Source organism: Salvelinus sp. IW2-2015, linkage group LG10 (assembly GCF_002910315.2).
Source record: "Salvelinus sp. IW2-2015 linkage group LG10, ASM291031v2, whole genome shotgun sequence".
Classification (NCBI taxonomy): Eukaryota; Metazoa; Chordata; class Actinopteri; order Salmoniformes; family Salmonidae; genus Salvelinus; species Salvelinus sp. IW2-2015.
Window position 1 is genome coordinate 5,707,314 of NC_036850.1, and position 19,458 is coordinate 5,726,771.

At 41.0% G+C, this 19,458-nt stretch overlaps 1 protein-coding gene across 1 annotated transcript in view; it reads left to right on the forward strand.

Annotated features, from left to right (window-relative positions):
- The window catches only part of LOC111969197 (CD151 antigen-like), a 53,398-nt gene extending 40,181 nt beyond the window's left edge, over nucleotides 1-13,217 (forward strand). The window contains exons 3-7 of the mRNA XM_023995146.2: nucleotides 7,374-7,448; nucleotides 8,549-8,653; nucleotides 9,027-9,185; nucleotides 10,629-10,715; nucleotides 12,562-13,217. Coding sequence (XP_023850914.1) covers nucleotides 7,374-7,448; nucleotides 8,549-8,653; nucleotides 9,027-9,185; nucleotides 10,629-10,715; nucleotides 12,562-12,621 — 486 coding nt within the window. The 3' untranslated portion in view covers nucleotides 12,622-13,217. The remainder of the gene's footprint in view (nucleotides 1-7,373; nucleotides 7,449-8,548; nucleotides 8,654-9,026; nucleotides 9,186-10,628; nucleotides 10,716-12,561) is intronic.
- Nucleotides 13,218-19,458: the final 6,241 nt, after the last annotated feature.

A 19,458-nucleotide genomic window follows, 5' to 3' on the forward strand; every position in this document is an offset into this window, starting at 1 on the left:
CAACTTTCCCCCTTTTCTCTCCACTCTACATAATGGTTTCTTGAAAATCCCTTTGTTATCATAGAGAGAGTATGGTGACATCAAAAGGTTGGGGAAAGGTACAATATGTCTGTAATCCAACCAGTTGAAGTGTCCATTGGTACTTAAAAAAAATATGATGTCCGATCAGTTGGTGTCTTGGACATATCTGATGATAGGACGACATAAATTGTATCTTGAAAGTCTACACATTCTAGTTATCAGATTCACATGGAATTATTGTGCAATTTAAATGTTTAAATATGAAACTATTTGTGAAAAGTTAAATGTAATTTTAGCTTCTAAATGAGAGAATTGTTTTCATAAAGTAAACTATGCTCACCAGTGGCCACGCCCAAGTGAACAGACATTGATTGAGAACTATGAAACACACCCTTCTCTCCCCCACTACAAAAGCCGTTGACGGAAGTGCAAACCTTAGTCCCGATGACGGTGAGGACTGGTGTCCATACGTTTAAAAAGGGCTAATTTCATTGTGGAGGTGACGATCACCACGCTGGAAGGATGAATTCGACTAGACCAGCCAGAATACAGCACTAGCTGAGTATGGAAAAATGGTATGAACTTTGAACTCTTATTCACTAAAGAAGAGTTGATACATCCTAGAAGTTGAGTTATCAGCTGCAGCTGTAAACGTACGTGGCCTAGGAAAGGACAGACAATCTCCTGAGAAGACCGGGTACAACGTATCCACCATACAACACTACGCCAGACAGATTCTACAAAGGACAAAGGCGATCTCTGCTGGGCAAACCAGTCTTCCATCTTCGACCCATCTATCGAAGCGCAGCTCAGTGAAATATATACAGTGGGGAGAACAGTATTTGATACACTGCCGATTTTGCAGGTTTTCCTACTTACAAAGCATGTAGAGGTCTGTAAATTTTATCATAGGTACACTTCAACTATGAGAGACGGAATCTAAAACAAAAATCCAGAAAATCACATTGTATGATTTTTAAGTAATTAATTTGCATTTTATTGCATGACATAAGTATTTGATACATCAGAAAAGCAGAACTTAATATTTGGTACAGAAACCTTTGTTTGCAATTACAGAGATCATACGTTTCCTGTAGTTCTTGACTAGGTTTGCACACACTGCAGCAGGGATTTTGGCCCACTCCTCCCTACAGATCTTTCTCCAGATCCTTCAGGTTTCGGGGCTGTCGCTGGGCAATACGGACTTTCAGCTCCCTCCAAAGATTTTCTATTGGGTTCAGGTCTGGAGACTGGCTAGGCCACTCCAGGACCTTGAGATGCTTCTTACGGAGCCACTCCTTAGTTGCCATGGCTGTGTGCTTCGTGTCGTTGTCATGCTGGAAGACCCACCACGACCCATCTTCAATGCTCTTACTGAGGGAAGGAGGTTGTTGGCCAGATCTCGCGATACATGGCCCCATCCATCCTCCCCTCAATACGGTGCAGTCGTCCTGTCCCTTTGCAGAAAGCATCCCCAAAGAATGATGTTTCCACCTCCATGCTTCACGGTTGGGATGGTGTTCTTGGGGTTGTACTCATCCTTCTATTCCTCCAAACACGGCGAGTGGAGTTTAGAGCAAAAAGCTCTATTTTTGTCTCATCAGACCACATGACCTTCTCCCATTCCTCCTCTGGATCATCCAGATGGTCATTGGCAAACTTCAGACGGCCTGGACATGCGCTGGCTTGAGCAGGGGGACCTTGCGTCTCTGCAGGATTTTAATCCATGACGACGTAGTGTGTTACTAATGGTTTTCTTTGAGACTGTGGTCCCAGCTCTCCTCAGGTCATTGACCAGGTCCTGCCGTGTAGTTCTGGGCTGATCCTCACATTCCTCATGATCATTGATGCCCCACGAGGTGAGATCTTGCATGGAGCCCCAGACCGAGGGTGTTTGACCGTCATCTTGAACTTCTTCCATTTTCTAATAATTGTGCCAACAGTTGTTGCCTTCTCACCAAGCTGCTTGCCTATTGTCCTGTAGCCCATCCCAGCCTTGTACAGGTCTACAATTTATCCCTGATGTCCTTACACAGCTCTCTGGTCTTGGCCATTGTGGAGAGGTTGGAGTCTGTTTGATTGAGTGTGTGGACAGGTGTCTTTTATACAGGTAACGAGTTCAAACAGGTGCAGTTAATACAGGTAATGAGTGGAGAACAGGAGGGCTTCTTAAAGAAAAACTAACAGGTCTGTGAGAGCCGGAATTCTTACTGGTTGGTAGGTGATCAAATACTTATGTCATGCAATAAAATGCAAATTAATTACTTAAAAATCATACAATGTGATTTCTCTGGATTTTTGTTTTAGATTCCGTCTCTCACAGTTGAAGTGTACCTATGATAAAAATGACAGACCTCTACATGCTTTGTAAGTAGGAAAACCTGCAAAATCGGCAGTGTATCAAATACTTGTTCTCCCCACTTATATATATATTGTATTTTCATTTTCCGCATGGGCGGTTATTAGAATGCATAAGATTCTGTATTTACGTCAGCATAGCTTTTCAAGGTCCGATAGAGACCCAATCTCTTTTGTACCTCAGTCTTCCCACTCTTTCATTCAAACCCAACCCCTTTTCTTTGTGTTACCAGCCGTCATATTGGTTTCGTCCGCTAGGGACTTTTTATTTTATGACATGATTAGTAATTGATGTATGATCCATCCTGTGTATTAGTACTTCTGTGTGATTATTTAGGTAGTTGGTAAATAAATAATTAAGCCAATTTTTGAATTGCGGATTCAACTCGTTAGACAGGGTTCGTGAAGATAACCAAGAATTTTACGACGTTCAGATGAGACCGAATAAGGTGACGATTAATAATTGACTGCTTTTGATATAAAAGATCTTCAAGAGTGGATTCGGGAGATAGCCGCTTTATATAAACTAATGCTTCCGTGGTGCCCCAGGTTATTAACGAGTTAATTGTTGCATGGTTTAATTCAATAACGTAATCAATCAAATGTTAGGGAATCGATTTGATAAAATAGCATGTCGTATAATTTAATCAGTCAGAGACATGACACTAGGTCAACAGAGCCTGTATGGTGTGTCTGGTTTTGGCATGTGATGACCTACATGTCAAAAATTTTATTCAAGTGATATCTAGGTATTCACATAGGACAATCTGTTTTCCATATCAAATTGAACATGGAATTTTGAGGAAACCAATACTAAAACCTCAACGAGTTTAGTTATTTAGTAATAATAGGATCTCTATTCAGTCCTTACCCTGACCTTTTGTGCATTATATTCCTTAGTGAAGGGACAAGGGAGGAGTAGTTGAAAYGCTCTAATCCAGTATTATTCATTCACATTGGGTAAGGCTTCTCAAACTATTGTGTTATCTGCTCCTGTTCTAGATGGGCCTTTGCTGTATGTCCGCGTTTGATCCCAAACATATGCTGTGGCTTTTGTGTGCAAGTGTGTTGGAATGCAGAGCGCATCACAAGAAGTTAAGATTAGGCCGATGAATCATGCTGAAGGAATTAACTTGTCAGGAGGGAGGGGAGAGATGGTGAGGAAGAGGTGTGTGTAACTTAACCCTGGCAACGAGAGGCGAGAAGACTGCTGTCGAATCTGTGTGAACTACCTCCGATGTTTGCCTCGGCAACTATATCGGCTTTCTGTCAAACTCCATGTATATCACAGGTGTGATACACCATGACAGCGCAACACACAAGGGGTGGAACAGTGGCAAAGGTACCCACAGGACAAACAGAATAATATTAGTCTGAGGAGAGATTAAATAGCATTAATACAACAAAAATAATTCAAAACAATGTGTGTGTGTGTCTCTCTGTGTGCGTGTTAGGGTTGGGCAATATCAGTCTTTTCCTATCATGATTATGTACCAATAAAACATTGTGATATACRATGCTATCGCCCCCTATTGGCCAACCCCCCCAAATTATATATTTATAAGTATGAAAAAAAACTGCTTAAATTAAAGTAGGCTACAGTGAGGAAATCGAATGCAACTGGATGAAAGATAATGTTGTTGAAAGCCAGAGGATAATTGCAGGCACATCTTTTCTAATATTGCGTTCTGGTGGAGGAGGGTTAGCATGGAGCGTGTGTGTGTAAGTGTGGCGTGCTGGGATGGAGCAGTGACTGTCTGATGAGGAATGGGCTGTGTTACCGTAGTGACGTGGGCTGGATGGAAGCAATCTACCGCAGACCCATATCTACAGTATACAGTTGAAGYCGGAAAGTCATTCAAACTCGTTTTTCAACCACTCCACAAATTTCTTGTTCACAAATTATAGTTTTGGCAAGCGTATCTCCGGCCATGCAGCTGAACTGCGCTGGAGTTTTTAAATCTTTGTTCCATTGAACATGCCGTACAAATAAAGGTATTTTAATTCATTATATGAAGAGTGCCTTGATYCTCCTTTCTTTTTGATGACAAATTGACCCCTTTTACCAAAGAGCACCTTCTATCTACGAAGWCCTATTATTGTGTACCCTAGCACCACTTTCCTTATTTTTTTGACAAATAATTTAGTTTGTTCTATCATAAAACTTTTATTGAGAATAGCCTAGGCTAATAGACTTTCATTGTTATTTTTGAAAGTCACAACTTTAGGACAACTATAGGCTAGAATATTTGGGAATACACTACTGCTCATGAGGCTTGGGCGGTATCCAGATTTTCATATCGTCATACTGTCCTTCTCCATCCGGGATTTATGGTATTACCGGCATAGCACACAAGGGGCTCAAATAATGCAAGAAAAGCCCATTGTGCCTCTATTACCAGAATGCTAACAAAATTAGCACGACTAAAGCGAATTCACATAGACGCTGTTAGCTAAATGCTAACGAGCGTAAACGAACATAAAGACAGGCAAATACAGCTCATAAAGTTATGCAAGCATAGCTAGTAGCGCCGAATGTCGTTTTCTGGAGTGTGGACATTTTACAAATGAAATTGAAAGAGAGAAACTGCAAATGATAAAGCTTTTCTGAAGGAACGCAGCAGCATGTGTACACGGAGCGGAGGAGAGAAGAACGGAGAGGAATAAAACGCTAGTTGGAAGCACAGGGAAAGAATGGCAGCTGTGCATATAACTCATCCAGAGCTCTTTGACTTCTGGTAGAAAACCAGACAAATGTAACTTCATCACCTCATGTGCGCTGCACAACAGACTCCACCATTCCCTTTGTGCTATTTACAAACAAACACGACTGTTCTGGGGTACTATGGTAAGCTTCATAATATAAAATAATGTGACGGGTCAAATGAAGAACGCAATCTATGCTTATCTCCTAACTTATTGCACAAATTGACTGGAGGTATTAACTTAAAGTAGCTACAAATATTCCAGTTTATTGAAAAACTTCAAATAAGTTGTCTTGATGGTTTTGAAAAACTATCCCGTGGCTTTTTTTCCCAAATACCCCTGTTTAAGGTATATACGGTATACCGCCCAAGCCAACTGTTCATAACTTTAACTTGAAATAAAGCTTTTAGGATAGGTTATTGGCCATTTGGTTTTCAACCACACTTGGAAGGATTTTCCCCGCCCGCAACTTGATTAAACTTGTAATTCGATTTTTCTATAGGCTATTGATATTGTKTGTTCTCGATCGTTATTCGTCCCCTGTCTACGTTACGTTTTTTAGGCTATTCAAATCACTTTTGGGGAGATAGCCATTGMATAAAACGATGAAGCGTAGCCTTCAGTCATATTCATATAGCCTATCGAATGGAGAGAGAGAAGGGAATATCGGCTGCGTTTTTTTTTTAGCGGCTTAACACAAGATGGTCAAGGAGTGTACATTTATACATTAAAAAAATGAATACGTTTAAGCTATAGTGTAAAGTCCATGCATCCAACAGAAAGAGAAAGGAACAATATTGGACATTATGCGCTTCTTTGGCGGAATTCTCCGCTCTGTCTGGCCTACATTGCTCTCTAGCAKTCTGTATCACATATTAAAAAGGTAATCGCAAGTAGGAATAGGCAAATTACACRGAACGTCACTTGTGTGCTGCCCTGCTTTGCACTGCGAGACACCGTTCTTTCCTGCAGGGCGCCAACCATCGTCTGTCATATCACGATGATTGACAGCCATTGTCGATGGTGACGACATCGTGAGGTGACAGGCGATGGTTTAGCCTACGCGATCGTAATATCGCCCAACCCTAGTGTGTTTGTGTGTGTTTCTTCAACACCATTGTGACCGCATCAACAGGCATTGATCAGTCCGCTTACTCAGCCTTCAAGATCAGAGCCACTTTGAGAAAAGACAAAGACCARCTCCACTTAACACCAAAGATCAGCGGTGAGCCAGGAGATTTGGGTCAAGGTTTTCCCCGATATTTGATCTCCCCGTCTGTCTAACGCTAAAGGAACTTGGCGGTGAATGCARACCTGCCCGTGCCCTACCTCCTGTGTCTGCTTAAATCAGATGGGAGATAAAACTCTAATCTAACTCTGTGACTGAAAGGAAATGGCCTCCCTCAAAGTACAAGGCATCCATACAGTTTAAATGTAGTCCATTTGCAGGGCAAATGCAGAGCACACATTGAAGGACCACATACAATATACTGCCACAGACCCCCTAGGATCTTAYCCTTACCAGCTTGGCTCTTGTGTAGATTTGTAAGGATTTGATGGGWAYSAAGTGAAAATTMCACCTAGCCTGTTAGAGGGCAAGGTAGAGCTATGAACATATTGCTAGTACCTAATCAATCCTTCCAGAGCTACACACGAGTTGATGGGATATTTTTGTATCTACATTAAGCACTAAGGGTTTAAAATTKTATTGGACCGCTACATTCCTAAATGAACAGACAAGGACTGTGCTTACTTCTTTAAAGGGACAGGGGATTTGATTTATTTTTTTATTCCCATATTAAGAGGGCAATCGGTTATTGCTACAGTGCCTTCAGAAAGTATTCACACCCCTTGACTTATTCACGAGGTAATCTTGGGTTGCACAAGATGGCGACCGGCAAGTTCGGCATGGTGGCAGCACTTTTACTTTATGTGTTTGTTTTAAATGTTACTGGAAATAATTGCATCTGCTATTTATAACAACATTGCCAAAATCCTGAAGCATCCCTTTAAGGGCGGCATACTGTTTGTACGGCTCCGTTGACATTTCACCACATAATCAATACGCCACAAATTAAAACTATGATTGGCGAACATTCTTAGTTCATTTTCTCAAAATAACAAAACGACAACGGTGACCCCCAGTACCACCAAATCGACAGCTCTGCTAAATTGAACTCCAGCTCGTCTAAATTAGATTTGCCTGTTTTAACTGTGAAGTCCATAAACAGAGGGCCAGGGGAAATCCATTTCAACCTAATCCCCTACCTTYCATTGTCTCCCCACAGTACTTTGTCCTGCTGCTGTGTGTCTTCCTGCTGGAGATCCTCGCCGGTGTCCTGGCCTACATCTATTACCAGCAGGTAATGAATGACTTGATTCACCACCTGATTCCACCGCCAGGAACACTATCTATTCCCAGAGCCTGCCCAGAGACAGAGTGTTTGTTTGTTTGTACATACTGAAACCCAAACAAGGGAAGGTTCACGGATAATTCCCGACTCTCTTTCTCCATCTGTTGCTTTTCTCTCTCTCTCTCGCTCTGCTTTCCCACGCCTGCCACATCTTGTTGTAGCATTTTTGTATTGTGATAATATCACTAAGATGTGATTCCCACTACTATCCTTGTCACTACCACATACCCCTGCTGTGTAGATGTTAGACCTGAAGGAATGTTATCCTACCAGCTGGTTGTGTATCATTTGAACTGTAATTGTCTGCTCATGTTCCTAAGGCCTTTCACCCTGTTTTCATCTCACTGCTGCAGTGTTTCCCACGCGGTCAACAGGTCAAATAAAAACCTATTATATTTCTCTCTCTTCCTCCCCCCCCTCTCTGTCCCTCGTTCATTTATTCCCTTGATCTGTCCTTTACGTTCTGACTTGGCTCTACATTCTGTGGTTGCCATAGCAACTGTGGACCAGCTAGATGTAGGCCCATGCTCTTGCCTAAGTTTTGCGCTAGTGTTATAAATGAATGAAAATGTACTTCTTCTTACCTTTATGTATATAATTTCCCCTTTCAAGAGGAGTTCCTTCTGTAATTACACTTTTAGCTATTCTGGACCTTTGATACAGTGGATCATTCCATTCGATTAAATCGACAATGAGAGGCATTACATTCCTTCAAGTATTATTTTACTGATAGAAGATTCACAGTCATTGGTCTGCTTCTCCCACTACCTTATTCTTAATGTACATGCTTCCACTTAGTCCTATTCAGAAAGACAATGTCCCTTTTTGTTCCAGCTTAGTGCTAACATACCTGATTTAAGTCATCAACAGGGTGTGTTAGAGTTAGGCTAGAACAAAAGCCTGCGCTCAAACACCGTAGTTGCCCCTTCCTCGGTATTGTATATGCTTCTGTTTCTACCCTCTGCTGGATAGCTGTGTTGTAGTCTGACCAAGGTCATGTTTACTGTGTCCGTTCTCTCATATCCCCTGTGTCCCGTCCTCCTCTGCAGCTCAATGAGGAGCTGAAACAGAACCTGCGGGAGACCATGGTGCAGAAGTACAGGCAGCCAGAGCAGGAGCACATCACCAAAGCAGTGGACAAGCTGCAGCAGGAAGTAAGAGAAGGCACCATACGCAGACTTGAGGAGTTTGGTTGGAAGTTTTTGGAAATATTCATGTGGGAATTAGTCGATTTTCTCCAATGTGCATTAATAATCTTTTTTATTTTTTTACTTTCATTGAATCTACTATTATTTCCACTGGCACAGTTATGTGTGTTCATTATGCATGGTTGCAGTATGTTATAGCCCTACATGTAACTCGTCATTATGAAACCTTGTGATTTGAAAGATGGCCCGTTGTTTTGTATAAGGATTTGGTTCATGAACGGAATATCATTCAGCTCGTCTTCTGAAACAACTGCAAGACAACTGGAAAAACATCCGCCACCCTGTTTGTGAAATGCCCTCCTCCTCCCTCTCCCGCCAGTTTAAGTGCTGTGGCAGCAACAGCTCGTCGGACTGGGGCGAGAGCGTGTGGATCCGCACCAATGAGGCGGATGGCAGGTTGGTGCCGGACAGCTGCTGTAAGACCCAGACGCTGGGCTGCGGCCACAGGGACCACCCATCAAACATCTACAAGGTGGAGGTGAGTGTCCGATACTGAGAGCAGCTGGTGTCGTTGAGTGTTATTGTGCTTGCAATTCCGAGTGCAAATTCTGCTTGAGTTCAGGTTTGTGTATCAAGATCATAGCTGCGGGAAGTAGTTTGGGGGTTGGTGTGCTGTCATTTTTTCCGTGGGGTGGGGGTTAAATATAGCTAAGAATCAAAAGTAAAGGTATAAGGTTTAAATAATTTCATATTGCTTATATTAAGTAAAACAGACGGCACAATTTTTTATTTTTTTTACGGATAGCCAGGGGCACACTTCAACAATTAGACAGTCAGTTACTAACGAAGCAGATAGGTTTAGTGAGTCCGCCAGATCTGAGGCAGTACAGATGAGCAGGGATGTTCTCTTGATAAGTGCGTGAATTGGACCATTTTCCTGTCCTGCTAAGCATTCGAAATGTAACAAGTACTTTTAGGTGTCAGGGAAAATGTAAGGAGTTAAAAGTACATTATTTCCTTTAGGAATGTAGTGGAGTAAAAGTTGTCAAAATATAAATAGTAAAATACAGATACCCCCCAAAAACTACTTAAGTTGTACTTTTAAGTATTTTTACTTAAGTACTCTACACCACTGTAATCTGATAATACATGTGGAATATAAAAATACTTGCCTGATATATGTTTTCCAGTTTCTTGAAATACTTTGCAAATGCAGCTTATTTCTATTTGTAAACTGAAATGGTCTATTCAGTCCTTTTACATTTTAGTAGATGCTCTCATCCAGAGCAAATTACAGTAGTGAGTACATAAATGTTCATACTTTTTCGTACTGGTCCCCCCCTGGGATCGAACCCCCAATCCTAGCGTTGCAAGTGCCATGCTCTACCAACTGAGCCACATCATCACAAACCACTTGATGTCTCATTGTACTCAATTTCTCTATTGTGCATTGTTCATGGTGATACAGGTACACACCTAGATGACCAGCCTATGTAAAGTGGTTTGTAAGGATGGTAAATTAATACTGCATTAAAATATTTGATGTGGATGTTTTGTGTCTTTTGCCCATAATGCACCCTTTGATGTAAATGTTTGAGGACAGGGTTTTGTACTTTCTGGATGGATACCATTAGAATGACAATTGCAGAGAAAGAGACAGGGCAATGACTATTACAATTCCAACTATTGAAACCTGCAAGATACTGTTCTTTAATTATACAACTACCTTTTTTGACAAAGCCCAGATGCTGAAAATATGTTTTTGCCCGTGCTACAGACATCTATATCGGTCCACTAATACTAGTAAAGACCCAGTGCACTACTTTAGTAAAACAAAACAATTCTACAGTACCAGTATATATTTTTTATTGTTAATATAACTTTTTAATTCAGATTTTTCAGGGGGTGCTGCAGCACCCTCAGCTCCCATCAAGAGTGAAAGTCTTCTTGAAAGTCACACGCACCTTTCCTCTCTCTCCAGGGGGGTTGTATCACTAAACTGGAAAACTTCATTTTGGACCACCTGAAGATCATTGGAGCGGTGGGCGTGGGCATCGCCTGTGTACAGGTTAGCAAAAAGAAGCCATTTCACTGTTTTACAGCACAGAGATAACACAAGATGGCCACCATAAACATCAGAATCCTTGCCCTGGTCTCTGGAAATTCTGGTCTCTGGAAATTCAGGGGTAATTGTAGAAGTGTAAAGCAACCCAAAGTAATTTTTGAGTTTCATTCTGAATTATGTGGACACTGACACACTTAAGCATGTATTCTTATGTGGCCTCAGACATATATGTTGAAATGTGCTGGCACCAACTGAAACATGTACATTTGAAGTCAGAAGTTTACATGCACCTTAGCCAGATACATTTAAACTCAGTTTTTCACAATTCCTGACATTTAATCAGAGTAAAAATTCCCTGTTTTCGTTCAGTTAGGATCACCACTTTATATTAGGAATGTGAAATGTCAGAATAATAGTAGAGAATTATTTATTTCAGCTTTTATTTCTTTCATCACATTCCCAGTGGGTCAGAAGTTCACATGCACTCAATTAGTATTTGGTAGCATTGCCTTTAAATTGTTTAACTTTGTGTCAAACGTTTCGGGTAGCCTTCCACAAGCTTCCCACAATAAGTTGGGTGAATTTTGGCCCATTCTTCCTGACAGACCTGGTGTAACTGAGTCAGGTTTGTAGGCCTCCTTGCTCGCACACGCTTTTTCAGTTCTACCCACACATTTTCTATAGGATTGAGGTCAGGGCTTTGTGCTGGCCGACTCCAATACTTGACTTTGTTGTCCTTAAGCCATTTTGCCACAACTTTGGAAGTATGCTTGGGGTCATTGTCCATTTGAAGACCCATTTGCGACCAAGCTTTAACTTCCTGACTGATGTCTTGAGATGTTGCTTCAATATATCCACAACATTTTCCAACTTCATGATGCCATCTAATTTGTGAAGTGCACCAGTCCCTCCTGCAGCAAAGCACCCCCACAACCGTGCTTCACGGTTGGGATGGTGTTCTTCGGCTTGCAAGCCTCCCTCTTTTTCCTCCAAACATGACGATGGTCATTATGGCCAAACAGTTCTATTTTTGTTTCATCAGACCAGAGGACATTTCTCAAAAAGTACGATCTTTGTCCCCATGTGCAGTTGCAAACCATAGTCTGGGTTTTTTATGGCGGTTTTTGGAGCAGTGGCTTCTTCCTTGCTGAGCGGCCTTTCAGGTTATGTCGATATAGGACTTGTTTTACTGTGGATATAGATACTTTTGTACCTGTTTCCTCCAGCATCTTCACAAGGTCCTTTGCTGTTGTTTTTGCACCAAAGTAAGTTCATCTCTAGGACAGAACCCGTCTCCTTCCTGAGTGGTATGATGGCTGCTTGGTCCATGGTGTTTATACTTGCATACTATTGTTTGTATAGATGAACGTGGTACCTTCAGGCATTTGGAAATTGCTCCCAAGGATGAACCAGACTTGTGGAGGTCTACAATTTTTTTGAGGTCTTGGCTGATTTCTTTTGATTTTCCTATGATGTCAAGCAAAGAGGCACTGAGTTTGAAGGTAGGCCTTGAAATACATTCCACAGGTACAACTCCAAATTGACTCAAATTATGTCAATTAGCCTATCAGAAGCTTCTAAAGCCATGACATAATTTTCTGGAATTTTCCAAGCTGTTTAAAGGCACAGTCAGCTTAGTGTATGTAAACTTCTGACCCACTGGAATTGTGATACAGTGCATTTTAAGTGAAATAATCTGTCTGTATACAATTGTTGTGGAGAAATGTGTGGAGTGGTAGAAAAATGAGTTTTAATGACTCAAACCTAAGTGTATGTAAACTTCCGACTTCAACTGTGTGTGTGTGTGTGTGTGTGTGTATTTATCTCCTCTCTCTCTTCTCTCTCTCAGATTGTGGGGATGGTGTTTACTTGCTGTCTATATCGGAGTTTGAAGGCAGAGCCCTACTGAGAGTAGAACACGAAGAGAAGGAAAAGAGAGGGAGGGGTCTAGTCTCTGCCACCCAGTGTCATCATATTCCAGCAACCCGTTTAGTCATGGGATCTACCACTGCCATGCAAACAGAAGATGACGATATGTGTAATGGTCTAGGATGCACTTATGATAGTGTCTCTCAATCCATTCCTTGGGGGGACCATTTTGGTTCTAGCCTAGCACTAACTCCCCTGATTCAACAAATCAAGGGCTTGATTTGTTGAATCAGTTGTATTGAGCTAGAATTCCTAAGGGGGTCCCCACTTGAAATGGAGAATCAGATTTAGGCAAGCCGTTACATGCTATCGGATCTACAAAGCTCTATATTTTGGTAGTGTGCAGCAACAGAGCAGTTGGTGTAACCTAGTGTGATGTAAAAGATCAGTGGACCAAAATGGCCCGTGCATGAAAACAGCTTGCCTTAACATTGCAATATTCATGACTGTGGCTTAATGAGCGAGAACTGACCTCTGGGGCCGATTACCATAGCAACACATGTTCTTTATACAGCAAGTAGCTATTTATACATCTACACACGCCTTTTACACTGTTTCTCTCAACTTTTTAATTATTAGTTTATTAGAATTTTTTTTAATGTATGTTTTAACACAAGGGATTTCTACACTTATGCCAAAGTTGTCGTCAACACTGACTTTGTGTAAAATCATATCAAACTGACTACTCCAGCAAGCCTTTTTCATGTATACTGAACAAATATATAAATGCAACAATTTCAAAGATTTTACTGTGTTACAGTTCCTAGAAGGAATTCAGTCAACTGAAGTAAATTCAACAGGCCCTAATCTATGGATTTCACTTGACTGGGCAGGGGTGCAGCCATGGGTGGGCCTGCACCCTTGCCTGCACCACTGGAGCCAGGTCCAGCCAATCAGAATGTGTTTTTCTGCACAAAAGGTCTTTATGACAGACAGAAATACTCCTCAGCACCCCTCCTCCCCCCTCAGGCGATCCCGCAGGTGAAGAAGCCAGATGTAGAGGTCCTTTGCTGGCGTGGCTGCGACTTGTGAGGCAGGTTGGACGTACTGCCAAATTCTCTAAAATGATGTCTTATGGTAGAGAAATTAACATGTAATTATCTGGCAACAGCTCTGGTGGACATTCCTGCAGTCAGCATGCCAATTGTGTTCTCCCTCAAAACTGGAGACATCTGTGGCATTGTGTTGTGTGACAAAACTAAACATTTTAAAGTGGCCTTTTATTGTCCCCAGCACCTGTGTAATGATCATGCTGTTTAATCAGCTTCTTGATATGCCACACCTGTCAGGTGGATGAATTATCTTGACAAAGGAGAAATGCTCACAAACAGGAATTTAAACAATATATGGGATCTTTTATTTCAGCTCATGAAACATGGGACTTTACATGTTTCGTTTTTGTTCAGTATATATTCTGATTGTCTTTGTGTGCCTTTGAAGATAACATTTTTTATGAAGTTTTGCTTTTATTCAAACCGGAAATGTTATTTTATTGTGTATTTAACAGACCAATAGGAGGATTTTATTATAAGTGTGCCTCAAAGACGCCACAAATGAATAAACTGCTGTATTTCTGTCGGTTTTCCTTTATACATGGAAGTATTTAGCTGAAATAAACACAATTAAACCTGTTTGTCTATGTTTTGGGGTAAMTTCACAAGGTGTAGGTAGCTCTGGTATGTCAAATTAACTGTCAAAGGGAGTCAAAGTTATACATATATAGGTAGGAGCTACCGAATGTAATTTTTGGTGAGTTTGGACATTTACAAGCAAATGTGAACGAGAGCCATTGAGCAAATGAGCAGTACTGGCTCTGGAGCAGCATTTTTACATGCTGTGTCTGTGGAGTCTGGTCGCTAGGGCAAGGGGGAGGTGCAGACAGGCTGAAAAGCTAGCAGWGGCAGCTGTACAGATAACTCATCCAAAGAGCTTTGACTTCTCAAACATGGCAGAAAACCAACACAATATGATTCCCCCGTCACCTTATTAATCCAGCCACTTAAATAACTTAGTTTAACTTTCAGAATTCTTCATTTTTCATGCAGGAAAAAAAATATTGAACTCATAAGAAATATCTTGCTTTGTTTTGTAAACGCAGATCTAAAATGCTTATTGTAATTTCTAACTTTATGAAAAACATTAGGAAAAGTAGCTGGTTACATTCTTTATGATAAACAGAAATATGCAATAAAAATACCTTGCTTTTTCATTGTAATCTAATTTAGCCTACTTGTGTGGCTGCCAGCCAAATAGCGTTGCACTTCTGTTGTAAATCTGATAACTGAAGATATTTTCTCTCCAATGTGTTGCACGAATTTATTTTCTGTGAAGGAAAACTAATTGCACGTCCCTGATCACTCGATTGAAGCCAAAAAAACACTGGACTGTCAATATACAACAGGACCYCTGTCAATACACAGCTGGACTCACCTGCTCCCGCTTTCTCCAGTTGTGATACTTACAAACAGAAGTGACTGACTCAACTCTTCTGGGGAACTATGGTAACTTCATAATGTGACCAGTGAATTGAAGAACGCAATCTGCTTTATCTTCTAACCTTCTAAAGCTTCTAAAGCAATCACTCTTTCCAAACACCAGGAGGCAGCACTTGCCAGATAATTATCCTGGAACGTACAGTATTATTGTCCCTTGTGACAGTCTGATGAAAACAACTGGAAAGAGTGCCTCCAAATCTTCAATAAGAATTCTGTAGGTGAACAAGGATTTCCTCTGTTGAACCTACCCCCTGCGTAACACGCTAAAGAGCCTACCCCCTGCGTAATATGACAAAACCATAATTAAAAGTCAAACTACACTGCGCTAATTATTACTGCGCTAATGTCCAGAAAAATAACATCCGTCCAGACAAGTAGCCAATTATGAATCGAGGTCTTTTGAATAGCACACATTCATGTGAACACCGCAAGGTGAGTCATCGCTTGCTAATCAAGACTGTAATAGTTTCTTAGAGGCAAAGCGTGTAAAGGGGGAAAAAATTGTTTTACATTTCCATTGGATAAGAAGTAATGCAGCACATGGACCAATGTAGTTTAACAGGAAGCCTTCTGAGGCTGACCATCTGTAGAACCAGCCTGGACTCAGAGCCATACGAAATATCAGGGGCGCAACTTTGGTTTTAGAAGTGGGGGGGACATAACATTTTATTTGTATTTTATTAAGTCTGATAAACACTCCACAAACAGCCTACCGGACCGCTCAGAGTCATCCSCATGGTCCTAAAGCATTCCGTTGCCTCGCTTTGTATCACRTTCTAATGATAAAACTTGGGGGGGACAAAAATGGAATTTCAGTGAAAGTTGCACCCCTGCGGAATATACTATACATACAGTATTTCTGAGCACCTACATACAGCCAACGACTAGCAATCCAAAGGTTGTGTGTTTGAGTCACATTGGGGACAACTGTAGCATTTTAGCTAACCCTTCCCTTTTCATCTAACCTGCTACATAAATTATACTATAATACTATACGTCACCAATTTATATGCTATTGTACGACCAGGTAAGGTGTGATACTATACCTCCTCTAATTCATATGATATTGTAAGACCCCTATTCAATTCATAATGTGACCTAACACATCATACTAAATTAGCGGTATTCAAAGGTGGCGTTGCGACCCCTAGTTGGGTTGGGAGTGAACTGTGTGGCCCCCCCCACACACAAAATAAACAAATCTGTAATTTGTTTCGGGAACAAAAAATTTACAGTACAGATTACTGTATAGGACAATATACAAATGTTTTTAAGAAAGAACATTTGAAAAAATGTAATTTGATTGAGTAAATGTATTTATTGGTTTCTTTTAATTTTTTTAATAGATTAGAAGGTTATTTGTTGATGTAAAAAATCGAAATGTACAGATTTTTAGGTTGTCATTGGATTTGGGGTGGGGTTGAGAGTAATTCTTGAGGTTAAAATGGGGGCCCCAGAAATTCTGCCGGGAAAAATTGGGTCCCTGCTGAAAAAGTTTGAATTACACTGTACTTAATGGAGGGAAGAGATTAACATACCAAATCCTACGAATTGCCCTGAGACCAGGTTGGTGATCACCATCCATGGGAGCTGCAATGCKACTGATCCTGTGGCTTTCAAAATGTGTATCTGTCTGTCTCGGGATGTTGGGGAAAAGGAAGAAGACAATTGTCCATTCGATTCTATCTACAGTTGAAGTCGGAAGTGTACATACACTTAGGTTGGAGTCATTAAAACTTGTTTTKCAACMACAMATTTCTGGTTAACAAACTATMGTTTTGGCAAGTCAGTTAGGACATCTACTTTGTGCATGACACAAGTCATTTTCCCAACAATTGTTTACAGACATATTATTTCACTTATAATTCACTGTATCACAATTCCAGTGGGTCAGAAGTTTACATACAGTAAGTTAACTGTGCCTTTAAACAGCCTGGAAAATTCCAGAAAATGTCATGGCTTTAGAAGGTTCTGATAGGCTAATTGACATAATTTGAGTCAATTGGAGGTGTACCTGTGGATGTATTTCAAGGCATACCTTCAAACTCAGTGCCTCTTTGCTTGACATCATGGGAAAATGAAAAGAAATCAGTCAAGACCTCAATTATTTTTTTGCAGACCTCCACAAGTCTGGTTCATCCTTGGGAGCAATTTCCAAATGGCTGAAGGTACCACGTTAATCTGTATAAACAATAGTACCTGTCTCTTATACACATCTAGATGTGTATAAGAGACAGGTAAAGGACCTTGTGAAGATGCTGGAGGAAACAGGTACAAAAGTATCTATATCCACAGTAAAACGAGTCCTATATCGACATAACCTGAAAGGCCGCTCAGCAAGGAAGAAGACACTGCTCCAAAACCGCCATAAAAAAGCCAGACTACAGTCTACAACTGCACATGGGGACAAAGATCATACTTTTTGGAGAAATGTCCTCTGGTCTGATGAAACAAAAATAGAACTGTTTGGCCATAATGACCATCGTTATGTTTGGAGGAAAAAGGGGGAGGCTTGCAAGCCGGAGAACATCATCCCAACCGTGAAGCACAGGGGTGGCAGCATCATGTTGTGGGGGTGCTTTGCTGCAGGAGGGACTGGTGCRCTTCACAAAATAGATGGCATCATGAGGAAAGAAAATKATGTAGATATATTGAAGCAACAYCTCAAGACATCAGTCAGGAAGTTAAAGCTTGGTCACAAATGGGTCTTCCAAATGGACAATGACCCCAAGCATACTTCCAAAGTTGTGGCAAAATGGCTTAAGGAATTTTTACTAGGATTAAATGTCAGGAATTGTTCAAAACTGAGTTTAAATGTATTTGGCTAAGGTGTATGTAAACTTCCGACTTCAACTGATTATATTGCCATTCTGCAGTTTCTCTGGATGAAAGCCATACTAATAAAAGATCTCCCTTCCTCTGGCGTAAGCCTACTAAGCCCCACTGCCAGTAGAATGCTGGTTACTTGTCCAACACTTTGAAGCCYTAAATCAATCACCATCAGCACGCTAGAAATGCCATGCATGACAATTCGCAAATATTTCCTCCGGACAGAAGCATACCTCACTGGGCAGTTGTCCAGTAATTTGCACCCACCAYGCCAAACAGTGTATCTTGACCTGTAGGTCCAACGTGTTTGGAAATTATTTTTGGTGGGGCTCCCTTTCTATACTCCTCACCTTTGACCCTTATTGGAAGGTGTTTTTGTTTCCATAGCGACAGGYGGTGAAACAAACAGTGGTCGATAACATGCTTGTATAATTTGTCCTGGGGTTGTTGTCAGGGGTTGGTAACGGGGACGGAGACTCAGTGTCCCCGCAGGCATTCCCCCTCAGGGTCACTCACCAGCGAGGGGGAGGGCTCTTGGGTTATGGTGTGCAAGAGGGTAGACGCAGAAGTGTGTCACCTAAGCACATCTTCCATCTTATTCAAAATTCTGAAAACGTTGTATTTTTTTTTATGTATTTTTTTTTTTAAATTACAGCTTCTCGAAAAGACCGTTATGAAAAAGCTGGCCATGTGTTAATTTATTTAGGATTTATGGAGTTAAAGCCTACTGTTTAAGATACRGTACGTTTGCATAATTCAGTGGGGACTTGTGTATGGTTATCTTATGCCCTGTAGATGGCAACCTTCAGTCTATAAAATGGGGGAAAAAAGGATGCTTTTGTTTTGGCTGTCGAGCTACAGACTTGAAATTGAAATTTAATTGAAATATCTAGCGTGAAGAAAATCTATTTCAACCTTAGTCGTGAAATAAATCTACATATCTGCAAGGCACAGCCTGTCTAGCCTCATAAACTACATTCACATTGTACACATACATTCACCCAAAGAGACGTTGCCATTGCTATTAATAGACACACACACACACACACACACACACACAGGCCCACATACACGTGTTTATTATACAGAGGCACACTATCCATCATTAAAAAGTAGAAATGTCCATGCCCATTATTCAGAACATACTCTCAATGTTCTATACTTAAAAACATACCAAATGCATTCACACACATTTAAAAACTTAAATCATTAACACATAAACACAAACACACACACTAAAACAATCCCAGTGAGGGGTCCACTACACAAAGTGGATGATGAACACGAGACCGGGGATAGGATAAGCTTCATTATCCCTGAAAGAAGAAACATCAGTGTCCTTCCACTCTGTCTGGTCCAACTTCAATTGACTGCCTCAACATTAGGCCTACTTATTATATTTTGGCTATTTTTACACTGTTATCAAGGGTGTTGTGAAGCGCCGACTTCACATTTTGCTGCTGATTATGTGACTTGTTTACATTTCACCAATT